At 43.1% G+C, this 24,491-nt stretch overlaps 1 protein-coding gene across 2 annotated transcripts; it reads left to right on the top strand.

Moving 5' to 3' along the window:
- The first annotated feature begins 480 nt into the window (after window positions 1-480).
- CHMP4C (charged multivesicular body protein 4C) lies at window positions 481-23,754 on the top strand. Of its 2 annotated transcripts, none has more exons than XM_008535202.2 (5): window positions 481-943; window positions 17,006-17,183; window positions 19,195-19,309; window positions 22,329-22,518; window positions 22,706-23,654. In XM_008535202.2, exons 1-5 carry the CDS (start codon window positions 754-756, stop codon window positions 22,768-22,770), a joined length of 738 nt encoding a protein of 245 aa, XP_008533424.1. In that variant the 5' UTR covers window positions 481-753; the 3' UTR covers window positions 22,771-23,654. The 2 variants fall into 2 exon arrangements, with proteins under 2 accessions (XP_008533424.1, XP_008533425.1); XM_008535203.2 differs by lacking the exon at window positions 17,006-17,183 and adding an exon at window positions 16,907-16,955 and having other exon boundaries at window positions 622-943; window positions 22,706-23,754.
- The last annotated feature ends 737 nt before the right edge of the window (window positions 23,755-24,491 follow it).

Here is a 24,491-nt window from a genome sequence, read left to right as displayed (position 1 = left end):
GCAACAACCAAACACACTCAGAAATCCTGGCATTAGGAAAAGGGATGACCACCATCTTTTACCCACTTAAAGCCGTGTAAGGAGGATCTAGAATCGACCCATGCCAGCTGGCAGCCAGGCACTCATCAGCCTGCCCAGACTCTACCTCTGCAGAGACAAGCCGGGTCAGACCAGCTGCTCCTAGAGTAAGCCACTTGCCCACGTACCTGCATCGTATGGAGACAAACGTCCTGGAAGCCGGCGCCTCCACACGCTCATACCCACACGACCTACACCTAGACGAGCGCATCTGAATATGCTTATTCACCCGGACACAGGAACACTGTGCTCACTCGGTCTCACAAACAAAAGCACACGTGGAATAAGGCATTTTGTTTGAAAGCGCACTTGTTATCCACACGCTTCCAGGCCCCGCAGAGCCCCCTGGAACCCTGGTTTCCCTTCCTCCGAGCCACTCACAGGCCAGTCCCTCATCGCTGGTGCGGCCCCAGCGCGGGCAGAGCAGCCACTTTGCAGCTGTCTTGCCGGTCCTGTCAACTCTGTCCCCTGCGCATCAACTCCCGGAGGCCGGGTGGCGCCGGGCGGCCGACTCCAGGGTCCTCCCCGCCCAGGCCGCGCCGAGGGGCGGGGCCGCCGCCAGGAAATGCCCAGGAGTGTGTGTCACCTGCCCCGACGACGCGCTGCCTCCCAGGAGCGCCGCCTTAGGGGGACCCCCGAGAGCCGCGGCCGCTGCCGGGACCCCGCTCCGCAGCCATGAGCAAGCTGGGCAAGTTCTTCAAGGGGGCGGGCTCGTCCAAGAGCCGGGCGGCTCCCAGCCCCCAGGAGGCCCTGGCCCGCCTGCGGGAGACCGAGGAGATGCTGGGCAAGAAGCAAGAGTACCTGGAAAGCCGAATCCAGAGGGAGCTCAGCCTGGCCAGGAAGCATGGCACGCAGAACAAGCGAGGTAGGCTGGGGCTGCGCCGGGCGCCAGCCCTCCGCTCCGACCTCCAGCCCTTTGCTGGGCAGCCGGCCAGTGCGGCCAGCACCTGTCCCCCGGCCCCCAGGGGTGTTCCCATACCTTTCTGGGAACTGGCACTGACCCCCAGGGCCGGGCCTGCAGCGAGCTGAGCAAAGCGTGCTCCTGGGTGGCAGAGAGTCGGGGGGCGCCCAGAATCTCGGTAATCAAGATGAGCAGTATTTCATGCACTGTTTAAAAAACTCAAAGTTAATGCAAAAAACCCATGACGAACGAAAGATCACAATTTTAAATAAAGACAGGATCGGTGTTATTCTTTTTTCTTTTGCCTCTGGCTCTTGTGTGTTCTGCATGGCATTTCTTTATCTAAAATTCTTTTTTTAAATGTAATGTTTTGTTCATCATGGATTTTTCTTACATTAAGTTTGAGTCTTTAAAATATTAATTAAAATATTATTTAGCTCGATTACTGAGTTTTTTGGCTCCCCCTTAAATGTCACTCCTGGCAGGCCTCACCCCAGTCCAGCATGCTGACCCAACGCTAAATACCAAGTTTTCTGCTGTGTGTTTGTGAATTGAATCACACATCTGAACTCGCACGCAGATCTCCAGTAAAGTATATTCTAGTATGTTCTGGTTTACCTCGTGCCTCAGCTTTTGAAGATTTTTATTGGCTGTTGTACAGTTGAGGTATTATATCAAAAAAAAGTCAGCAAATTAAATATTAAATTTCCTATCACTGGCTTTTGCCGCACACAAGGGACTTTGAGTCAGTAATGATTCTTGGTGCTCCTGTCGCACTTTGAACCCTGTATTATTCTTAGCCCGAGTTAATTGCTTTCTTCGGTGTACGCCTCTCCCTATCAAGTAGATCCACGCAGCACCGTGGCACATAGAAAACCCAGCGAGGAGTCGCAATGATTTGCTCTTGTAACATGAGGTCTGTGGCAGAGCGAGCCGTAGAAGTACGGGACTCTGCTCACCACCAAACCCTGAACTTGCCTCCCTAAGTCCCACTTCTTTGGTCCTAAGAAGCCTGGGGGACTCAGCTGGCCCTAAATGATGCTGCCATGTTTACCGCAGCAAAGGGATAATGTCTCCCGAAGGTCAAGTTTCATTTTTCTCTGCTACTGCATATAACTTCTGTCCACATGATAGCCTGTTTTAGAGTTAAGTGCTGCTTTCTATTTTTACTTTATGTCTGAAATTGTTTTGGGAAGTTATTAAAAGGCAATTTCTAAAGAGAGACTGTGTCATTATGGCTTGCTAAAAAGCCCCTAGTCCTTCGGCTCCTCGGCCCTTCTTCTCCAGCCTCACATGGACTCTGATCTTCCCTTAGTGTCTGTCAAGGGCTTTTTTTTCTTTTTTGTTTTGTCATCCACTTGAATCTGTGTATGGCTTTATCTACAGTGTTTCATCAGTAAATGTTAGTTTAAAAAATCTGAAAAATTGAACATCTGCTTCTTAGAAGTGGTAAAAATATAGATTTTCTATCAGAAGGCAAAAATGTAAAATAATATAGAAATGTTCTCCAACTGGCAATGCACTAAAGTGTATACAAGCAGACTTTACAGAAACACCAAAAATAATGAAAGACAACACTAATTAAGAACATCAATCTAACTTGCTTAAATCAGAGAAGTTACAGATGCAAGTATCGAGTGCAAATAATAAATTGGTGTCAAAAAAGCCATGTATTCTTTGTCATTTGTCCTTGGGAACTTCATTGGTTCTCCAGAGGCCCTGGGAGTAGGAAGAGGCTGCTTGGTATGAGGTCATCTGTAATCTAAACTATGGAAAGAATCCAATCACTGACTGTGTTTTGGAAACGCTGTCAATATCAGCATCTTCCAAATAAGCCAGGTAACTTCATATACAGGGAGCTACTGTTTTCCATGAGCCACCCAGAAATATTTTCACACATATAAGGCCCAATATTCTTAGTACTAAATGGCCTTGTGCTCCGCGATGTCTGTGCTAGAATGGCTGTAATTTACATGATAATCAAAGTGACGTAATATACGTGCAGTTCAAATTTCACTCCTAGGAGTGGGTGGTCAGCTCATATACTGTCAAGAATACTAGTTGAGTGGCCAGCTAGTATTATATCAGAAAGGGCCGTTCTCCTGGCCAGTACATATTCTTCAGATATATTTCTCCACAAGAGAAGTTTTGACAGCATTCTGAATGTCAAAAATGGGTTTTATTGGTAAAATGGGTAACTCTAAATTAGCATAATATGTGTTAGAAATGGAATGTCAGTGAAAGTGTGGGTATTCTAAACATATCGATTGGCTAAAACTGTTTAGAGACACTTTCTGGCTCCCCATGTAAGAACAGGTGATGCGAGCGTACTAGGTGTATGAGTAACTTAACATTCGGGTGGCACCTGAGGCTGGACATCAGGTCAGAGCAGTGTCCGGTCCTCGGTTCAGGTGGATTCCTGGCTGCGGCCCCTCCTTCACGGCCTGGCATCCTGCCAGGGAATGTCGCTGTCTGCCCCCAGTGAGCCTTTCATACAAGGTGTAGGGGACCTAAAAGGACACAGAGTTGGGACTTCACTGAGCTCTTGGAACAGGTTGACAAACTGTTTTTTGCCTGCTTGACTAATGTATGTTTATTTGATAAGTGTAGATGCAGAACTTAGTCTGAAACTTGCTTTCTTTGTAACTCATAGCAAGGTTGTGCAGTGGGAGCTGGTTCTTCTCACTTCAAACTTCTTTGGCAGTTACCGTAACCTACCAAAAAGAACCTGAGCGTGCACCACCAAACTGGTTTTTCAACAGCTGTGACATTCAAAGCCCTGTTGATCTGAAAAAGTAACAGTTGGAACAAGATTTATAATTTGCTTAAAGTCTTGGGGAGGTCAGTTTATTCAGATTACTGTGATAGAACTCTGCTTTATAGCCAGTAATCTGCTTTGCAGAAAAGCAAACTTTTTATACGTCACTTAATTTTTTTCTGCTTCTGATGAACACTGCCATCTAGAGCAGTTTTCAATCCTGGGTGTCTATTAAAGTCACCTCGACTTTAACATGGGATGGGGGTCCCATCCCCCCGCCCCCATAGAGTCTGATATAATGGGCTGGGGTGGGGCTTGGGCATCAGTATTTTTCAAAAGCGCCCCCAGGTGATTCTGCCCTGTGGCCAGCGTTAAGGATTAGGAGCCTAAATCCATAGTGACGTTAATGAGTAGAAGTACAAGTCCTCTTGGCCTTGCAGGCTTCCTAACCTTTTTCGTATGCGGCCCCCATGGGCACTGATAATATTTGTGTGCTTCAGTGGGATAACCAGAGACCAGCAGCCTGGGAACTCTTGATGCCCGAGGCTGGTGGCCTCAGGAGTGAAGATAGCGGTATCTTAGCACGCTGCAAACCCCTCCTGCCACACTGGTTTAGGGGAGCTGTTCTAACCTCCCTTATGAGGTCTTTTTTTCCTCATAATATCGCTAAGAGTTGCTCAGAGACATTTTGCTTAAATATATCTCGATCCAATTTTTACACGTTTGATAGAAAGTGACTTAGTGTTGTAGTGAAGAGCCTGGGCTTGGAAGCGGACAGCCCCGGTGTGACCCCCAGCCCTGCCCTGCCGTTTAGAAACTGACTTTAGACCGTTTCCTGGCCTCTCTAGTTCTCACTTTCCTCCTCTGCATGATGTGATGATAAGGTTGATTCTGAGCTGGGAGGATTGTTGACATTGTTGTGTGAAGGCCTGACTGCAGTGCTCAGGAAATACCAGCCAACGTTACAGCAGTAGCATGTTGTTTTAAAGCTAAAATTGGCTTCATGGTAAGTTCCACTTACTGGCCCAAATTTTGTCTTCTGGAATAATATGGAACAAATCTACTCCATCTGTCACATGAAGACTTTTCACCTATTTGGGGACACAGTCAATTCTCTGGGTCTCCGGTTCCGAAAGCCCACCTTTGTCATTTCCTCAGCCCCCCTTTCCTGTGCTGAAGTTTGGGGTGAGGCGAGTGAGACGCCCACGTCACTCGTGGGACCCTGAGAGTGAGTGCCCCCTTAAATTCGCACCCAGGTGCCGCTGTCTCCCCTCTCCCTAGTCCTGGACCTGTTGCTTACCTCGTCCCAGGCTGAGCAGGAACTCCAAATGTGTAATTATGTGAAAAGGGGTGGATCCAGTTGGGTTATCTGTAGGCCTCAGGCTGTTGGGTGATAGAGATGAATGGTTGAGACAGAGAGCACTCCAATTTGGCCCCAAACCCCTACTCAGGATCACCACACAGGATTCCAGTGAAAACCTGTGCTGAGGCCGTTCTACCTCTTCGTCGGTGTCTGTCTGGTGAGTGAGACCCCAAGACGTACAGACTTCCATTTGAATAAGCCGCTCACTTTGGAGCCTGGGCTGCTTTCGGCCAGGGTGAGTTTGCTTCAGAGTGGCCATGCAGACTCCGTCTTCCTAGGAGTCGGGCTGTGTGCACAGTCCCACTGGGTTAGCTCCGTGTTGGAACCTCCCAGGGCTCTTGAGTTTGTTTTTTATTCTAGTCGACTTAGAGCTGAATTCTGCAATCCCAGACAGTGAGGACCAGGATTTCTGTGTAAAGAGAACCCTGTCCGTGTCAGCTAGATGAGTGCCGAAGTAGTGAGGGCAGAACAGGGTCAGGTAATCCGAGACAGCAGGACCCCGAGGGATGGAGGTTCCCCTGGGAGCTATCACATACCTGATGACCTCCTTTCTTGAGAGAGTTTCTCAGAACGTGGTCCTCAGATCGCCTGCATTAGAATTCCTTGAGGATGTTTGTGAAAATGTACACTCGGGAGTACTCTCCAAAAAATTCTAATTTAGAAGGTTGAGTGTAGGGTCCAGAAATCTGAACCTTGAACAAAGAACTCAGTGGTTCTGATGCCCACTGCAGTGTGAGACCCTATGATGCATTATTCAGTGAGCTGTTAAACTGGGCGCCACTACTCATACTGTTTTCTTCCCGCACCCGTTCCTATTGTTCCCCCCCTCCCCCAGCATCACTCAGATCCCTGGATGAGAAACATCCACCCACCTTCCTCTCTGTTTACTGAGGAAGAAGCTTCCCGGGCTTCCGACAGGTCCTCGTTGGCCACCTGAGTTCATTTTCTTTAGGGAAATTCATATGGTCCTGCGACTCCACAGTCCCCAGGAAGGGTCTCAGAGGTCTCTCGTGTTCACATTACAACCAAGCATTGTAATAAAGTGTTTGCTTGCCTCTGATTATCTGATTATTTTCTACCACACTCTGTGTATTCTGGGGCCAGAGAAAAGAAAGTTCTACTTCTGGGGCATTAACAACCGATATCTGGGCCAGGTCTTATTCTCTAGTCGACCGCCCCTCTCTCTCCTGGAAAAGAGAGATCAGTGGAAATGGGAGCCTCTCTCAATTTCCACCCCAATTTTTACTCCCTGACCTCAGGAGCTTCCCCTGGGCTTTCACCCCCTCGTGGGAGAACCCAAAACATCTGAACCAGCCCTGGCAGTCCTGTTCACTTAAGCTGCCGTTTTAAAGCTTCTTGCTTCCCCACCACCTTGCTCTCCCCTCTGAGCCCTGGCAAGGATCCTGCCGAGACTTACACCGCCACTCGCACACTTGGGTGCTGACCAGCACAAAGTGCCCTGGGTTTGTTATCGCTTTTGCTCTGTTAATACAGCTTCCGTTTGCATATGCTTTTCCAGATGCCATATCAGTTGCTTTTCCCCATTGGATTTGGAAAGAGTTAAAAATCCCAGCCAGATTTACCCTCCCCACCTTATTTAAATCAATATGTTAAGCTTGCATTCAGTATTTTACATTTATTCCTATTAAATGTCATCTTATTTTCTGTTAAATCTTAAAATTAAGATTTTTAAAATTCTAATTTAGTTGTCTTATATATGACTACTTTTTTTAGTTGAATCAGTCACAAATTTGATCAGCAGAATGTTTGTTGTCATCAAAGTCTTTGTTAAAATATATTGAATAAGGCAGAAGCAAGGACAGAGCCTCATGACATATGCCACTAGAGACTTCATTCAGGGTAACTTCTGCATGGTAGCAACAGCTAAGATCTGGCTAAGGCGTGATTACGAGTTTGACAGATCAACACTCAATGAGTTCAGTTATTCATCTAGCTATGAATACACCTGACCTACATTTTTAGCCTATAGCATCTTATTTCTCCAACTTTTTTTCTCTTCCCCAAAAATGCCACAATATACTTTATGAATTATGTTGCTAAAAGCAAACTATATTTACATCCCTCTGGTTCACAAGTTCTGGTTTTGTGAACTAACAGTGTGCTGGCCTCATCAGACTCACCTGGAAAGCTTTCCAAAGTGCCACACCAGGAGATTCTGCTTCAGGAGATCTGGATAAGGTTCAGGATGTGACACTCAAGGCTTTCTGGAGGATTTTGATGAGCATAAGTATAGAAGGACAGTGGTGGTCTCTGGTCTTTCCTCGAGTCAACATTCAGTAACCCGAATTAAAGAAGTCTATGAAATTAGTTTGGTATTTTGCATCTTTGTGAACTCATACTGGCTTCTGGTTACCATTGTCTTCTAATTCCTCAGAAACCATAGTGTAGAGTATTTCTATTTTAGAATCATTCTTTCAAGTATCTGTGGCACAGATTTTGACAGTTTGCTGACGTGTTGTAGCTACTTCTAGAAGGGTAATTGGTACTGTTTCTTGTGTTATGTAACATTACATTGTTTGCTTTATTTGCTTCATGAATTTGGAGCAGTATTATAGATTTTGGAACACTGGTTATTATTATTCTTCATTTAAATTCCGCAAGGCTGGATAATAGAGTACAACATTTTGGGAAATACTTACACTAAGCAAAGAATATAATTTTCCTTAATTTATACCACTTTGCAGTTTATTGAATTAGCCACAATAAAGTAGAAAATTTATTACCAACACCGTGATTATGCCAAAGTCATATGACTTGTACAGTTTCAGGACAGTATGTCAGGAAATGACCATGAGCTTGCCCTCAGGTGCACTTAGTATTACTTGTGTGTTTCTCAGTAATTAGGACTACTTACTTCAGAGAAGATTTCATGGTCAAGATAACAGAAAAGAAAAACACGGGATACTCTAACCTGTGAGCTATGAGGCACAGGATCTAATACTGAGGTGCTTTTTTTTCAGAAAGATCAGCCCTGAGCTAACATCTGCTGCCAATCCTCCTCTTTGCTGAGGAAAACTGGCCCTGAGCTAAGACCCATGTCCATCTTCCTCTACTTTATACGTGGGATGGCTGCCACAGCATGGCTTGCCAAGTGGTGCCGTGTCCACACCCGGGATCCGAACTGGCGAACCCTGGGCCCCCGAGAAGCAGAACGTGCGAGCCTAACCACTGCGCCACCAGGCCGGCCCCTAATACTGAATCTTTAAAGTTGATGATGCTTTGCTGTGGGGGTCAGGTTTGGAAAGGGCTTGAATGATCTATTTTGGTATTCATTTTTTGTAAAATGCTTAACTACGTGTGACTCTGTGCTTTTAAGGAACAAAATTATCACTGATATTTATAGATTATACTGAGAATTTATGTTTTAATAGTCTCATGCTCTACTGACTGAGCTAGCTGGGCAAGGATTTATTTTTTTAAAGATTGGCACCTGAGCTAACATCTGTTGCCAATCTTCTTTTTTCTCCTTCTCCCCAAATCCCCCCGGTACACAGTTGTATATTCTAGCTGTGAGTGCCTCTGGTTGTGGCATGTGGGACGCCACCCCAGCATGGCCTGATGAGCGGTGCCATGTCCGTGCCCCAGATCCGAACCGGAGAAACCCTGGAGCTACTGAAGTGGAGTGAGTGAACTTAACCACTTGGCCACGGGCCCGCCTGAGGATTTATTTGTTAAAGTCATGTTCTCAATCTTCTCTCTTGGTGAACTGTAACCAGAACTGTTAGTACATACGGGTAGTTTTAGTTTCTCCTACTTTTTCTGACTGTTGTTTGATGGACGTTCTAGTTGGCTTAAAAGTTTGCAAAAGGAGAAGGAACAACAAAAAAAGCGAGTCTGGATTGAATATAAAGCATCTACTAAGCCATTTTCTGAAAAACTGTTGTTTGTACAGGAGATTTTGATTCCTTCCCTCAAAGAAATGGTGCTAATAGGGAATTGCCTGCGGGAAAGATTTAGGACGGAGTCCGAGTTTATATGCTCCCCTGTGAAGCAGTCAGGGCTCCTGGACCTGCGCCCGGCCTTTCACCCGGCTCAGCCTGTCCCGGGTGCGTCTAACTTGTGCGCCTGTCCAGGGCGAGGATGGGGGCCAGCTCAGAGCCCCCACTGTTGTCAGCTCTGTGCAGCCTCAGTCTACTCTCCTCACTCCAGCAATCCAGAGACTTAAATACCAACGCTGTAATTACAACCCTGGAAACCAAACAAGCCCAGAAAAGCGAGCAAATGAGAATGGTGATTTTAAAATGACGGGAAAGGAAAATTGATTATTCTCTGTTAAAAGTTGGGAATCTTTGCATTAGACGTTAAATTCTTTATTTAAAAATTAAAATTTAATGTCAACCATTTGGCTTAAATGAAATAAAGTTTACACTTTTTATATTTGGCTTCAATATAAATTTAGAGGAATAAAATCCTGCAAACAAATATTTGATAAGCTTTGAACAATTTCTTCTCTCTGTGAACATGAATTTCCAGTGAATCTCTTTGGTTCTTCCACGTGGAGTCCTGTGCCACGCGGTCATCGTGGGTGATCATGGTTGTGTCGTGTTTGCTAGGCAGTGCTCTGCTCCAGCAGGCCTCTCTCAGCGAGCAGTCTATTTACAGTACCAATTCTTGCCGTATATTCAAGACGCGTGAAGTGCAAGTAAACATAACCTGGAGTTTGAACAAAGATATTATCCTAACTCAAAACTTCTCCTGGGTTAACTAGAGCAGGAAAAAACACTTATGATTATGTCAAACCAATTTACATATATTTTCAAGATCACTTATACAAGAGCCTGTCTGATCCCTTTGTGAGGAGTTTGAAACCTTTATTTTTGTAAACCATCTTGTTTTATTGGATACTGTTCTTCCACTTATATTTGAAAAATGAAAGAATAGTATAGTTCGTCACCAATTTCAAGGTGAACTTATTCAGAATTTCAAATAGTAATAGTCACCTTGAGGATAGGAGCTATATGTTTCCTGAGGTTTGTTGATCATAGGATCTCAAACGACTAGTCATAGAATTTTAGATAGTGAGAACCGAAAGGCGCTCTCGGGATGTAGTTTATAGGTTCTCAGGAGCACCTGCAAGCCACGGGCACAGTCACAGGAAATATTGGTGCATCAGATGAGCAAGAAATACTTGTTTACAAGCAGAAAATAGAACCATGTTATACATATCGCACACACACATATATACATATACACACACATACATATACACATACACACATATACACTCACACTTATATATACCTATATACACATGTATACATATGTACGCATGACAATATATACACACACATATATGTACACACTTAGATACATACATGTATACACACAATATAAAGTTACATCCATAAGTACACATGTATACCCTGTAGAATTAAGCATAATCAGCTATTTCTGAGTTATTCTGTTTAATATTTACTGGTTTCATATTCATAGAATTTTTCCTGTATTCTAGGCAATAGCAGGCCCCAAAAGGTTACCAGTTTGTGAGGTTACTAATAATATTAGTAGCAAGTAAAAAACTCATTCATTCAGTTATTTATAAATTCTATCTGGTGTCAAACATTTAATTGGATTTTTACAAAGAGTACCAAGTAGATTTTAATTAATATATTGGTATGTTGTTCCAATAACAGGTTAATTCTCACCTGGCAATTGACCTCGGAAGCAATTACTCTAAGAAATAAGAATTTCAGTGGATGTCTAAAATGTCTTTTATGCAAGCATTTCTTCCTTTTCTGACAACTCCAGGCCACTAGCACTGTTAGGTCATCACCTTCCCCTCTCCGATTTACCTCTCTGTTAATCTCTTGTGCAGCATCCTGGCGGTCAGACCTGCCTCATCCCCCCAAGGGACCGTGAGCTCTTTAGAATGAGGAGAGGAGCATCATTTCTGGGGGAAAATAACTGTAACTTCCTTTGTCCATTTGCTGTCTTTCTGGAAGTGGGAAAGGGCACTGATGATCTTTTTAATGGTTTACACTTTATATTATTGATCAATCACCATCTCTTTTTTTACACAAAATTCGACCCGGTGTACTGGCTTGCTTTCAGCAATATTCCACTTCCAAATGCCCTTTCCTCAGAATCTCTCTCTCTTACTTTCTCCAATCTCACTCCTTTTTACTGTTTTCTCGGGCATCTGCTTTGCCACTGTATAATCCCCTACATCATTGCTGTGTTCTAGTCTTCTTTTGGCTGCTATTTCCTCTTTATGACGTTGATATTGGTGAGACCTCAGAAAATGTGGAGGTTCCTTAGAAGACCCAGCTAGTGTGGCCAGCTGGTGTGATTTGCTCATTTTGAGGTTTTTAGTTCCCACTTTCTGACATATCTCGGCCAGAAACTCCGCCTTGTTTGGTAGGAGCCTTGCCGTAGGAGAGAGGGTTGGGGCTGGAAGGAACCCTCTGTGTGAGGCCTTTCATCCTCCGTGCCCCTCCCTGAGCAGTGTGTTGGAGCAGATGTGTAGACAGTCACCTCGGCCTACATCACCTCCTCTGTGAAGCCTTCCCTTACCCTCCAGGAGAGCTTGTGCACTCCTCTGTGTCGCCCCTCTGCCTCGTACGTGTCCCTATTCTCCTCTGTTCTCCGCTGCTACTTGAGGTGAAGGACACAACTTAGTGCATGTTAGGATCCCCTCCATGGTGCCTATAACATAGTAGGTGCTTAGTAAATGCTTGTTGAGTGACGAATAAGTGATTGGAGGCCCATTTTGTATTTGCCTCCTCTGAGACTGTAGCCTTCTTTCTTTGTCCCTGCAGTGCTAACACAGTGCCATCTTCAGTATGGACTTGTGGGGTAATGGAAATGAACGGATAAAGAATATTTCTTAAAAGTGAAGAAGGCCGAGGAAATTCATAATGAGGTGACCCTGGCCAAATGAGTGTTAGGATTTTCTAATATTCCCCCAGCTGTTTCCAGCCTAACCTGTGACTTTGAACAGAAAAATTTTGTTTTTATTCTGTCTGTGAAATGCTTGTGATGATGCTTATTCAGATCGTGTGTTTTGAGAACTAAAAGAAGGTGCCATAAATAGAAGGTGCAGTTTAATTAAGGAAGGGATTTGTATGTGAGTAAGAACAGGGCTTAAGTTAAAGTTTCTCAGATTAAACACGATGATGAGACTTCCCAGTTAAGAGCAGACAAGGACATAACCAATTGCGTGGCCGTGTCACCTTGAGCACTCTCTGGGATGACTCTTCCGAGCCTCACCTTTCAGGCCTTCTCTAGAGATCAGCCGTTTCTGGGAGAGAGAAGAGCTGTCATAATGCAGTTTCTTTTTTTTCAGTTATTTTATTGAGGTCATATTGGTTTATAACATTGTGTATATTTCAGCTGTCCGTTGCTGTATTTCCGTTTCTGTATAGACTACATTGTGTCCTCCCTCAATAGTCTAGTTTTTATCCGTCACCATGCATATGTGCCCCTGTACCCCTTTCACCTCCCCCAACTCCCTTCCCCTCTGGTAACCACGAATCTGTTCTCCTTATCCATGTGTTTGTTTATCTTCCGCGTGAGTGAAATCATACGGTATTTGACTTTTTCCATCTGACTTAATTTGCTTAGCATAATACCTCAAGGTCCATCCATGTTGTCGCAAATGGCATGATTTTGTCTTTTTTATGGCTGAGTCGTATTCTGTTGTATACATATACTACATCTTCTTCATCCATTCATCCAGTGATGGGCCAGGCTTCACAAACATTTGTCTGTTGTCACCGGATATGGTGGTTCTTCCTTTTTGCCAACTAATGGATTAACAATGCACACATTTATACACCCCGAGTGAGAGAAGAATAGCAGACTGACTTTTAAAACCAAGATACCCTATATATTATATGATCAATGAAACAGCAACTCTGTTCTGCTATTTTGAGTTATTTTTATGGGGGACTGAAAGCCTTCCTCCGCTGGCAGCTCAGTGGAGTAAAGTTGCACAGGGCTGCTTGCGTGTTGGTTCAGGTGGGTAGTTCTTACGTTTCGGTCCAGTCCTCTGGCTGGAGTAGGGGCTCTCCGTGCTTCCCTGTGCAGCAGCGCCCACGGGGCCGTGTTCTGCAGCTCCGTTGCTGAGGGAACCTAACTCGTAGGTGAAGGGATAGAAGCCCTGGCACTTTCTCCCCCACAGTGGGATACAGTAGATCCCTTTCTGCTAGAAGGATTGTTATCCACATTACACCAGCTACTTCAAAGCTCCTATAGGAGTGTGGGAGATTGAATTGCACCTTCTTCATGGGTTGAATTACATGGCTCTAAAAATGTCCTTTTCTGCCAAATCAGGAGCAATGCTTGATTTGCAGTGTTTGTTGCATGTCTTTGAAAAAATACAGCTGCTTCTTTCCCAAATTGCTTATTAGAAAACGAAGTCAGAGCCTGTCCGCCTCATGGGGGCCCATGGCATCATCGTTTCCTGTGAGAAGCAGCTCACGGGGTGACTGCACATACGCTTCTTGGCTCTTGGGGGCAGAGCCTCTTGTCTTGGTGTTTGGGAGAAGCTTACTGTGCCAGGCTGAAGCCGCAAGAAGTGTTAGGTGTTCCGGGGCCAGATCTAGCTATGCGAAAATGTGAGTGGTTTTGCTCACATCGGGTTTTCAGAAAACTGTAAATCGGCTTTTAAATTTGGGGATTTTGCATGCAAATCCAGATGTTTTGCTACTTTTGAACGTGTGGAAGGCTGGGCCTGCAGTCTGCCTGGCACCTGTGAACTGGAGCCCCGCAGTGTTACTTCCATTGGATCAGGCTTACGCTGTTAGACCCGATTCCCACTTCTTCCTGTTGTTGACTCCCTGATCCTAGGGTCGTGTCCACTGCCATTTATCGTCACTCTTAAACTGTTTTGTATTGTTATAAAAGAGGAACATTCCTCTCTCTCCCTCTCCCTCACAGGTGAGAAAACAGAGTGGGCCTTTCCCCGTAACCTCTCTCTGCTTCACCTTCTTTCATCTCCTGCCTGACTCCCCTGAGTGTAGGACTCTGGCATACGCCAATCTGTAGTTTGTGGTATGGGAATTATAGTGTAAGTTGAGATCTCAACTCTTGGTGAATTTTCAAATTTGTCTCAAATATGTTGAAGGGCAGAAACCATATGTTAACAGAAATTTAAAATTGCATGTAGACCAGAACGTATGATTATTAATAACAAATATCTTCGAGGTTAGGCATTGTACCATGTGGTTCCCATCATGTGGGTCTGACAACCCTGTGAAGGAAATTGTCATGATGATGAAGATCCATAATATTTAGTAATCACTCATGATGTGCCAGGCACTCCACTCAACACTTTACATATGTTATTTCATTTAATCCTCCGCAACTGAATGAGTTATATCCCTGTTTTCCAATAAGCAACATAGGTAAGACCTCATGACTGTGGACAGATGGAGCTCAGATTTGAAAGTACGCAACCTACCTCCAGAGCACAATGTTCCATTGTCGTCTTCTAGGTATTACTGTTCTTGTTGTTAGTATCATTATTCAGGTGAGGGAACATCACTTAAGAAGAGTTAAGGTCACATGCCAAGGTTATTATGCACAGTTATTAATGGGTAGAGGTAGGATTAAAATGTAAGTCTAGTGACTCTAAACCCTCATCCTTTATACCACGTTGCATTTCTTGATTTTCAGAAAGTAGTCTACAATTAATTCTTACTAGGAAAGATGGCATATTTTTTAATGGGGAACTTTAAAAAATTACAAAAGGAGAATGCTTTTGGGTCATAGGTACCAGCTGGGTTTCAAATGAGTGTAGACACTGAACCAGCCTGACAAGACAGGGAGGAGACACACTTGGAACATTCCAGTTCTGGGTGTGTTGAGTGGGGATGCTTATTTGGAGTTTAGCTTCTTAGGATACTCTGCTGAATAGCATGATGTTCCTGCACCTATTGAAGTGTGGAGCTGTTTTGTAATATTATCTTCCTGTTATGAGTTATGGTGAAAAATCGGGTAACTTGCTGCTCAGTCGTCTCAGAAATAAGATATACAATCTCATTAATTAGTGAATGTTATATAAATCACTATTATTAATAATAATATCTAGTTGCTAAGTCCCTACCAAACACAAGGATTGTATAAAGTGTTTTCCATAAATTATCACTAATTCTTACAATTTACCCAGCCTCATGGGGATTATAATCCCCATTTCCAGAACAACAAACTGAAGCTCAAAGCAGGGAAGAGTCTTACTCAAGAATATACATCTATTAAGTCAAGGCAGAAGGATTCACTTTCTGGCCTTGAAGGCCAACTCCTTCTGTTATACCATGTCACGGTGCACAAAATTATCACATTCATCCATTTAATATTCATTCACTTCATCTTCTGTAAAATAGGCCAATGGTAGTACCTACTCTTGGAGTTTTGTCAGAGTTAATGATATGAATGACATAATGCACATAGAGCACTTAGCCCCAGTTTGGCATAGGAAATGCTCGGTAAATATTAGGTCTTGTGATGTATTTTGTTGGTCATGTGCCAGGAACTGGGCCAGGTGCTGGGGAAACATATGAGGAGCAAGCCATGTCTTTCCCTCAAGGGCTTATAATTAGTGTAGTGGAGGTGGGGTGGGTGGAATAGATTTTACAAATAATTGTAATCTAGTGTGATAAATGCAGCAGTAGATATGGATTCACAGGCAGAGTGGGAGCACAGAGGTCAACTAGCTGTTCTCCCTGTGTGGGAGAAAACCCTCAGACAGCTCTGGCCATTAATGTGACGAGCCTGTCTACAGTGTGATATTGTAGAAAGACCTTTGTGCCAGATGACCTTTTTTTAGTTCTTTCCTGCAGGACAGATTAAACAAATAAAAACTGTTCTATAAAGAAAGTGTAAGTGCCATTCAGCAAGGACTTAAGCTGTGGTGTTACACCTGGAGAAGGAAGCAGAGCAGAGGCTGAGATGACCCTCGACCTCCACAGTGGGCAGGGAGGGTGGGGAAGGAAAGTTACAGCTCATGAGGGAAATAGAGGAAAACGATCCACACACAGAATAAAGCTTTTCTTTGGCAACTGTAGGAATCCTCGGCCTGTCTACTTGCTGCCTACCCATGGAAGGTGTGCCGTCGGCGCACCCCACCCACTGCTTCTCCAGAGCCTGGGGCAGCCTTGTCTTTCAGGAGAGAGGCCTCATGGAAAGACACACTTACATCTCAACAAGAGGCACAGCTCCATGCACTAACTATTCTAGTCTTTCGTTTATAAATATGAAGCTGTGATAGAAGATCAGAAGAGTTTTGAGGAAAAGCCATTGTATGAAAGAGAAGGGCCGAGATCAGCAAACAGCTGAACCCAAGAGAAGAGAGAGAAAGTAGGAAATAAAAAAGGTTACAAACAAAACTTGCATTATTATCTTGTACTGGCCATCTTGTAATCATTTCAGACCAAGACATGCAGCTCGACATCCTAGGTTCAGGTTCCAGCTGCCACTCACTGTCTACTTTCAAGCAAGTCACATAACTTTTTCTGGGTCTCAGTTAGCTTGTCTTTGAAATAAGGAGATGGAGCTAGAATAGTCAGTCACTAAGGTCCTTTCTCCTTCTAAAGTTTTGATTTTCTATTGCGGGATTTTCACTCGTATTTTTCATCTGTCCTTTTTATAAAATCTTATGCAGACAGAAACACTTCTTTGGTATGTTTTCTGGAATATGAAAATTGAGTTCTCATTCTCTTACACTTGCCAGATCTTTGGGAGAATAACTAAATGTTTGAGGGAGTGGTGGTTGGTGCAGATGATTGAAAGGACAGATGTTACCCCTAAGTGTCTCAGATTTATTTGGTATCCTCTTTGTCTGTAGGTATCAACAATGCTGAGGCTGTGGTTGGTGCTGAGCAAATGTCTCTTGAGTAAGTGACTTGGGCTCTCTCCTTATAAATGTGGCTTCTCCCTTATTTAGCTGCATTGCAGGCACTAAAGAGAAAGAAGAGGTTTGAGAAGCAGCTCGCACAGATTGATGGCACACTTTCCACCATTGAGTTCCAGAGAGAAGCCCTGGAAAACTCACACACCAACACCGAGGTGTTAAGGAACATGGGCCTTGCGGCAAAAGCGATGAAAGCCGTTCATGAAAACATGTGAGTGACGTTGGTCTCCCTCTGAGTCATAAATTCCTCACTGTTGGGAAGAACCTTGGAACTATATGATGATTTTGGCAGGAATGGGCTTACTCATTTGGAGCTCTTTGACCTGTTTGAATGGAATGCTCCTTCAGAGAAAGATTAGAGGTTATAATGGCAAAAAAAAAAAAAAGACCATGAAAATCTGAAAGACGTTCATTATGTCCTTAATGTTTCCCAACCACCTCACTATTGTCTGACTCCACCTGTGAATGCCTTCAGTCTGTGATTTTAAAAAGGCTTAAATGTCAACATCTGTGACGGTGTTAGAACAATGCAACAGCGGTTGTCAAACTTCACTGGGAATCAAAATAACCACTAAGGAGAGCACAGATGCCCAGGCTCCTTGGAGAAGGGGAGGGCTTGGGCTTTTCTGTTTGTAACCAAGTTCCCCCAGTGATTGTGACACGAACCAGTGTTTGAGAGCCACTGGCATCGAATAAGAATGATAAGCATGGATTCAAGGGTCGGATTTTCTGGATTATACTCCCAGTTCCACTGCCAGCTGTCCTTGAGCAAATTCCTTTGCTTCTCCCTGATTCAGCTTCCCTATTTGTAAATTCGAGATGATAATAGTACTTCCCTCACGTGGTTATTGTGAGATTCAATGAGATACTAGATGTAATGCACTCAGCATAGTACAAAGTAAGCAATCTGCAATCAATATTCATAGTGGTAATGGGACTAGTGACAATTTGGTTTATACTCACCCTGGGAAATCAACACCTGGGGCCTGATCCTTTCCTGAGATTAAATATGATAGTAAGTCTGGCCACAGATGCACAAGAGCAATGGATGCCTGAGGGGTGTAGAGAAGTTTCCATGGATGGGAAATGGTGGGAGAGGGGGAGGCTGGGGTTAGTGAAGACATCTTTGCTAACATTTTCTTGCCCTGATAATTCATTGACAAGCTGCTATCATTTTGATAGCATCAGAAAGGTCATTAGATTGATTATCAGAGTCAAAATCCTGTGTCATTGCTGTAAGCTGGGTGCCAAAATGTGTTAGAGAATCATAGCCTTTCTCCAGGGAGTTTAGCAGCAGCATCCCCTTGTGTTCCTTTTCACCCCCGGGCCCAAACTTTAGCTACGCCTTTCTTTTTATAGATATATTCCTTGTATATTCATTATGAATATAAGAACTGGAAATAAGGTAAAAGTATTCTCTTTGGTTACTCTATGAAGTTATGTCAAAAATACTCACTTGCAAGATTTCTTCTATTGGGAATAAAAATGTCAGTGTTTAGATTATTTAATAAGGAGGAAAATTGCCACTTCTCTGTTATCCAATCAGTGTGGCCTAGTTTTGGGGCTGGAGGAATGATTCAGAGCCGGGATCCTAGAGGAGCAGTCCAGATCCTGGCATTCAGACGCTGACAGTGCAGGCTGGTGGATAGGGGCCAGTGGGGCTCAGGCGTTAGAAACTGTCTTTGAAATAGCTGTCTGTCCTGGGCCTATGGCTATGCGATTCCTTTGCTGAAACTGCTGATTCTTCTGAGGGCTTTGTGGGCCTAATCCTGCTCTCATCAGTAATCTCCCAGGGCTGCAGCAGCTGTGAGAAAGTCCTCAGGCCATCAGGATCTCTGAATTACTAGGCTTCTAGAAAAGAGATCTCTCGTTCCAGAGTTGAGTTTCTACAAAAGGCTGCTGTCGGATAGCAGCTGCTGGGAGCTGCCACAGCTTGTACTAGTCCTGGTGGTCTCTGGCGGTCCATGGCACCATTTCCTGCAGAGTTGATACAGAGCAGCGTATATTTAAATTTTACATATGCCCTACATGTGCCCCATATGTGCATCTACAGGATTATTAATTTTTAAAGATAATGCATATTACCACTAAGAATTTTTGTTATTCTACTGAAATAACTAAGAGTTTATGTTAAATTGACTCGTTTTTTGTATGGGGTTATATCTAAATTCATAACTTTAAAATAAAACTTGAAAATATTTCAACAAAATATTATTTTGCAGGGATCTGAACAAAATAGATGATTTGATGCAGGAGATCACAGAGCAGCAGGACATTGCCCAAGAAATCTCCGAAGCCTTTTCTCAGCGGGTTGGATTTGCCGATGGCTTCGATGAGGTGGGTAACACAATATGAGCAATGGAGGATTGTGGTTGCCAGAAAGGGTAGCTGCCCACCGTATACAGCAGGTTTCCCTAAATCCTGCCTTAAGTATCATTAAGGAATAAATGATATTTGTTAGACATGTCCTTCACTTAAGAGGGAAACAAAGTGTTGGTAGCTCTGATTTAAAGGAAAGATTAATACAGTTTGGTAAACAGCTCCTAATTAAGTTTTCAGCTATTAAGGAAAAGCAGCATGTGGTTATGTAAAGTTAGTGACTTTTAATGGTTGAAGCCTGAATAGCCCCATTACGAGGAATCGCGTGCTCACGCATCTGGGCAAAACAAAGCAGACTGTGTCAGTCTGTAAGGAACAGACGTGTCATGCTCTGTAGCTGTCAAATTAGAGGTTAGGCTGCCTCTGGTTATTACTCAGGCTATAAAACAAAATAAATGTGGAGTGGCATTATTAACACACACATTCCATTTAGATTAATCAGTCCAATAATACAGACTATAATTATAATGGTGGTGTCTGCACTGTGAATTTCAATTGTTCTACTCAAAGCACACACAAGTAGGACTAGTACATATTTTGAAATGTTTCCAGCTCTCAGATTGGCATGGCAAAGAATCTGACTTCCTACATCTGTGTGGTATTAAAAATGATACATCTCATCAGTAAGATTTAGTTCCACAGAATCCCAGAAAATGAGTAGTAGTGTCAACACTTTTTTAAAATGATTGGGCCTGGCCCAGTGGCGTAGTGGTTAAGTTCATGTACTCTGCTTTGGTGGCCCGGGCTTCATGGGTTCAGATCCCCGGTGTGGACCTATGTACTGCTCATCAAGCCATGCTGTGGCAGTGTCCCACGTTAAAAAAATAGAGGAAGATTGACACAGATGTGGGCTCAGTGACAATCTTCCTCAAGCGAAAAAGAGGAAGATTAGCAATAGATGTTAGCTCAGGGTCAGTCTTCCTCACCAAAAAAAAAAAAAATGTATAGACTAGGCATTGGAAAAATTTGGTTTTCAGGCCAAATCATTCTCATGGCTTTTTATGTATGGCCTGTGAACTAAGGATGGTTTTCACATATTTAAAGGATTGTAGAAGGCAATAACATCAATAACAATAGCAACAAAGAAGACTATACAACAGAGACCATATGTGGCCTGCAAAGCCTTAAATATTGCTATCTTGCCCTTTACAGAAAAAGGTTGCCAGCCCCTGGTTAGACTTGCAAGCATCTAATGAGTGCATTATTTTTTTTTTTTTAAAGATTTTATTTTTTTCCTTTTTCTCCCCAAGGCCCCCGGTACATAGTTGTATATTCTTCATTGTGGGTCCTTCTAGTTGTTAATGAGTGCATTATGATATGGAGAAAAGGGCTCTGGGCTCATGAGGACATCTGGGTTCTACCTGTTAGTACTAAGCTTTGTGTAAGTCCCTTCATTTTTCTGACTTTTAGTTTTCTCATCTATAAATTGAAAATTACTGGATCACTGGATTATCTCTAAAGTTTCTTAAATTCTAAAATTATTTTATCCATGATTGAATAAATGTTTGGTGCCTGAAGGCTGAAAATGATGGAGGAGATAATTATTCTGTCATCATCATATTTACTAAAGAAAATAATGTCTTTTTGGTGATGTTGATAACTGTTAGGCAACATCAGCAGTTCTGGGCACGCATGCAGTGTAGGACAGCGAGTTCTGCCATTCTGGCATTTACGGTGTCTGTTCCTAAGTGTTTTGTGGGCAGAAATAGGACATCAGAGTGTTCATTCTGAAGGCCTGTTATCCATGGAGCCTGTGGAGAACCAGAAGGCACACGGCTACACTGAGTGTACTATTTCACACAGCCTGATACTACCCACTTTCCTGTTTTATTTCCTTTTCATGAGGTAGATTGCACAGAGGTCAGACAGTCATTCAGCTAGCTGCATGTCTGATACCCCCTGACTGGATCAAATGTTTTGGTTGACATAAGCATCTCTTCTCTTGGCCCATAGTAGTGTCTCCCTCATTTTAATTTAGCACAATTATTTATTTATGTGCCTTTCTCCCACATTGGATCATAAGCTTCTTAAGTGTAGGGACTGTTGATTCAACTTTGCATCCCCAGTATTGAGTTCAACACCTGGCCAGGAGTGAGCTCTCAATAAATTTGTTCAATGATGAATGAATGAATAAAGATCTACTTGGTTGAATGTAAGAGTGTCCTAAGTTATTTCTGATAGTGACAACTTCAGAATTCCAATGATAACAAGTTTAGTTTTGACTCCCAACCTCTCTCCTGGAGGGATGGACTCCACCTGAGGACTCCTGGAGCCAGTTAGGCCTAAACCACCGCGAGTCGTCTCAGATCTGTCGTAAGGTGACTTGTACCCTTAAAGTCTCAAACGGTCTTGCCTCTGTAAGGTTCTTGGGACAGAGAATACTTCGGGATTAAACCAGTCTTTGGGACTGTTGCTAAAAGAAAGAAATACCATGCACCTACCTGGAGTTGAAGCTTTCTGAACCCAAGCACACAGCATGATTTGTATTGGTTTTGGTAGTTTAACAAAGGAACCATGATATCTTTGGTTCTTTTTACTTTCTGTAGTTATGGTTTTGCTATACCTATTGTTTTATTTTCAATAGCATCAGCCCAAATGAAAGTATTTATTTCTCAAATTAAAGTTTCACAGATTCTTAATTTTTAACAGGAGAAAAGAAAAAATACACTGAAAAAATGACAGGCAAGGTGTAAATTTCTTAGAAACTGTTGAGGTTATATGTTAAGCTAGCACAAACTACTTGAATAACTGTTTACTGAAGTATTATAAGATTAACTACAACAAATTTGCACAACCCCAAATATTCATTTTCTAATCATTGCTCAGTGTTGCAAAAAAGATTTAGTCTTAAAATAAATATTCCATTTCACTGGGTTCTCACATATCAATTGGGTAGCAGATGTTCTTGTTATTGTGTTAGAGGAAACCCACTTCTTGAAACATTAACTCCATAATTCTTTCTTTCTCCTTTGTTCAGGATGAGTTGATGGCAGAACTTGAGGAACTGGAGCAGGAGGAATTAAATAAGAAGATGACAAATATCCGACTTCCAAGCGTGCCTTCCTCCTCCCTCCCAGCACAGCCAGAGAGAATGCCAGAGAGAATGCCAAGCAGAATGCCAGGCAGAATGCCAGGAATGTCCTCCACTGCACATCGATCCCGAGCAGGTCTGTCCCCACCTCAGTGACCTGCGACAGTTGCCTAAGTAGTTGCCGGGTCCATCCCTTTTAGCACTTATTTTTTATTTCATAAATGTATACCTTTTCATACATAATTCATACCATACCTGTTTTCTGTGGTGAAAGTGTGAATGTCACTAATTACTCATTTCTTTTTTTCCATTTTATGTTCCAGCATCTTCCAGGAGGGCAGAAGAAGACGATGATGACATCAAAAAATTATCAGCTTGGGCTACTTAAACTGAAATGAAATTTTTTGACACCTGCATTAACAGTTCTACAAAAGACATAAAAAATATTTTTGCCAAGTTCAGACGTTAACAGAGACTCTGTTTTATAATTACACTGGATGAATAATTGTCTTTTAAGCCTCCTAAGTAAAAGTGTAAAAAGGAGTGGTGTGCAGACATAGAGTCAGGGATGCAGAGGGGCTTCCTGGCGGTGTCTCGGCAGATCCCTCCGTATTGATGGAGGGGGCATTCCACCATGTTCACTGCCATATTTCCCGTCCTGGCACATAGTTGGTGTTCTATATATATTTGTTGAAAGAAAACGGAGTTCTATGAACACATAAAACATATGACGATTTATAAGCCATTTCAGAGTGATACATTTAGAATGGCTAGGGAAAATCACTTTCCTTTCTATGCAAATGCACGTTTGCTGTGTGCCTCCGTGTTGGAAGAGATGGAGCCCATGGGAAATGTAAATGCACTGTGGAGAGTGTCTCTTTCAGGAAAGACTTCTTGGAGAGACGTCTTGTTTGCTCTGTACATAAATAGTTTCACTTGAGTTTTGCAGTTTAAAATCTTAAAGGAGCTTTAATTGGCATTTATTATGCCAATTAAGCTTGGAATGGGGCAATGGATGCATTTCCCAAAGTGTCTGAAAGCACTAACAGCTTAGACTGCCGAGCCAGAATCTCCTGGGTGTGATTCAGGCATGTGGGGACCCGCATTAGCACTCCCAAGCCGTTATGATGCCGTTATGGCTTCGGCGTGCTAAATGTGTGAATGTGCCTTCTCTTCTGTTTTGTGCTCTCTTGTACATTTATTTACACTTTAAAGCATATTCTTTGTAAATACATAAAAATATAGGCAATTAAAAGTATATCTTGAAGAAAATTTTGGCCATAGTTATTTTTAAATGAAAGCAAATTACAAAATTATATATTGCCCGTAATATGTCATGGGCCATAAAATGACAAATATTGTGTAAAATGTTCTAGGATTCCCTACATTTGCTTAGCAACATATTGGGATAGAAAGAGCACTGGACCTGGAGTTGGAGTCCTGGGTTCTAGTCTCTGTACTGCCTCTAACACAGTATGACTCGACATGTCATAAACTCTGCGTCTTTGTTACTTTATCGGGAAATCTAAGGGTCGGACTCAAGGATCTCTGGTGGTTCCATCTTGCCACAGGCCTTTTGCATATGCTATTCTTCCTAGCAGTCCTCCCACCCTCCACAACACAGATACCAAATCTTACATAGTCCTTAAGTCTTAGTTAAAATGTTCTTTGTTTTGGGCAACTTCTGCTGATTGCACAGGCTAAATCGAGTCTCCCCATTCTGTGCTTTCATAGCACTCTACTTCCTCTCCTGTCACCTATCATGGTCTATGTTGCATATTCACTTGAATGATTGCTCAGTTATTGTTCTTGCCTGCTAGGCTGTGGTAACCCCCAGTGAGGGCACGGACCGTATCTCTTTCCGTTCAATAGTGTATCCCCAGTACTCTGCACAGTTCCTCATACACAGCAGGCATGCAGTAAACATTTACTAAATGAATGACTATTAAGTTTTTACATCTTTTGGGCCACGATAGAATAACAGGAACTGGATTTACCTTTTACCCTCAGACAACTCGAAAACTGGACAGAATATGTGAAACGACAGTTTCCAGATAGTGGACGGCAGGCAGCACTTGACTGTGACTCCTGAGAGAGGGAAACAAATGA

Source organism: Equus przewalskii, chromosome 8 (genome assembly GCF_037783145.1).
Source record: "Equus przewalskii isolate Varuska chromosome 8, EquPr2, whole genome shotgun sequence".
Classification (NCBI taxonomy): Eukaryota; Metazoa; Chordata; class Mammalia; order Perissodactyla; family Equidae; genus Equus; species Equus przewalskii.
The sequence above is the reverse complement of the archived record's forward strand: the minus strand, read 5'-3'. Positions and strand labels throughout refer to the sequence as shown.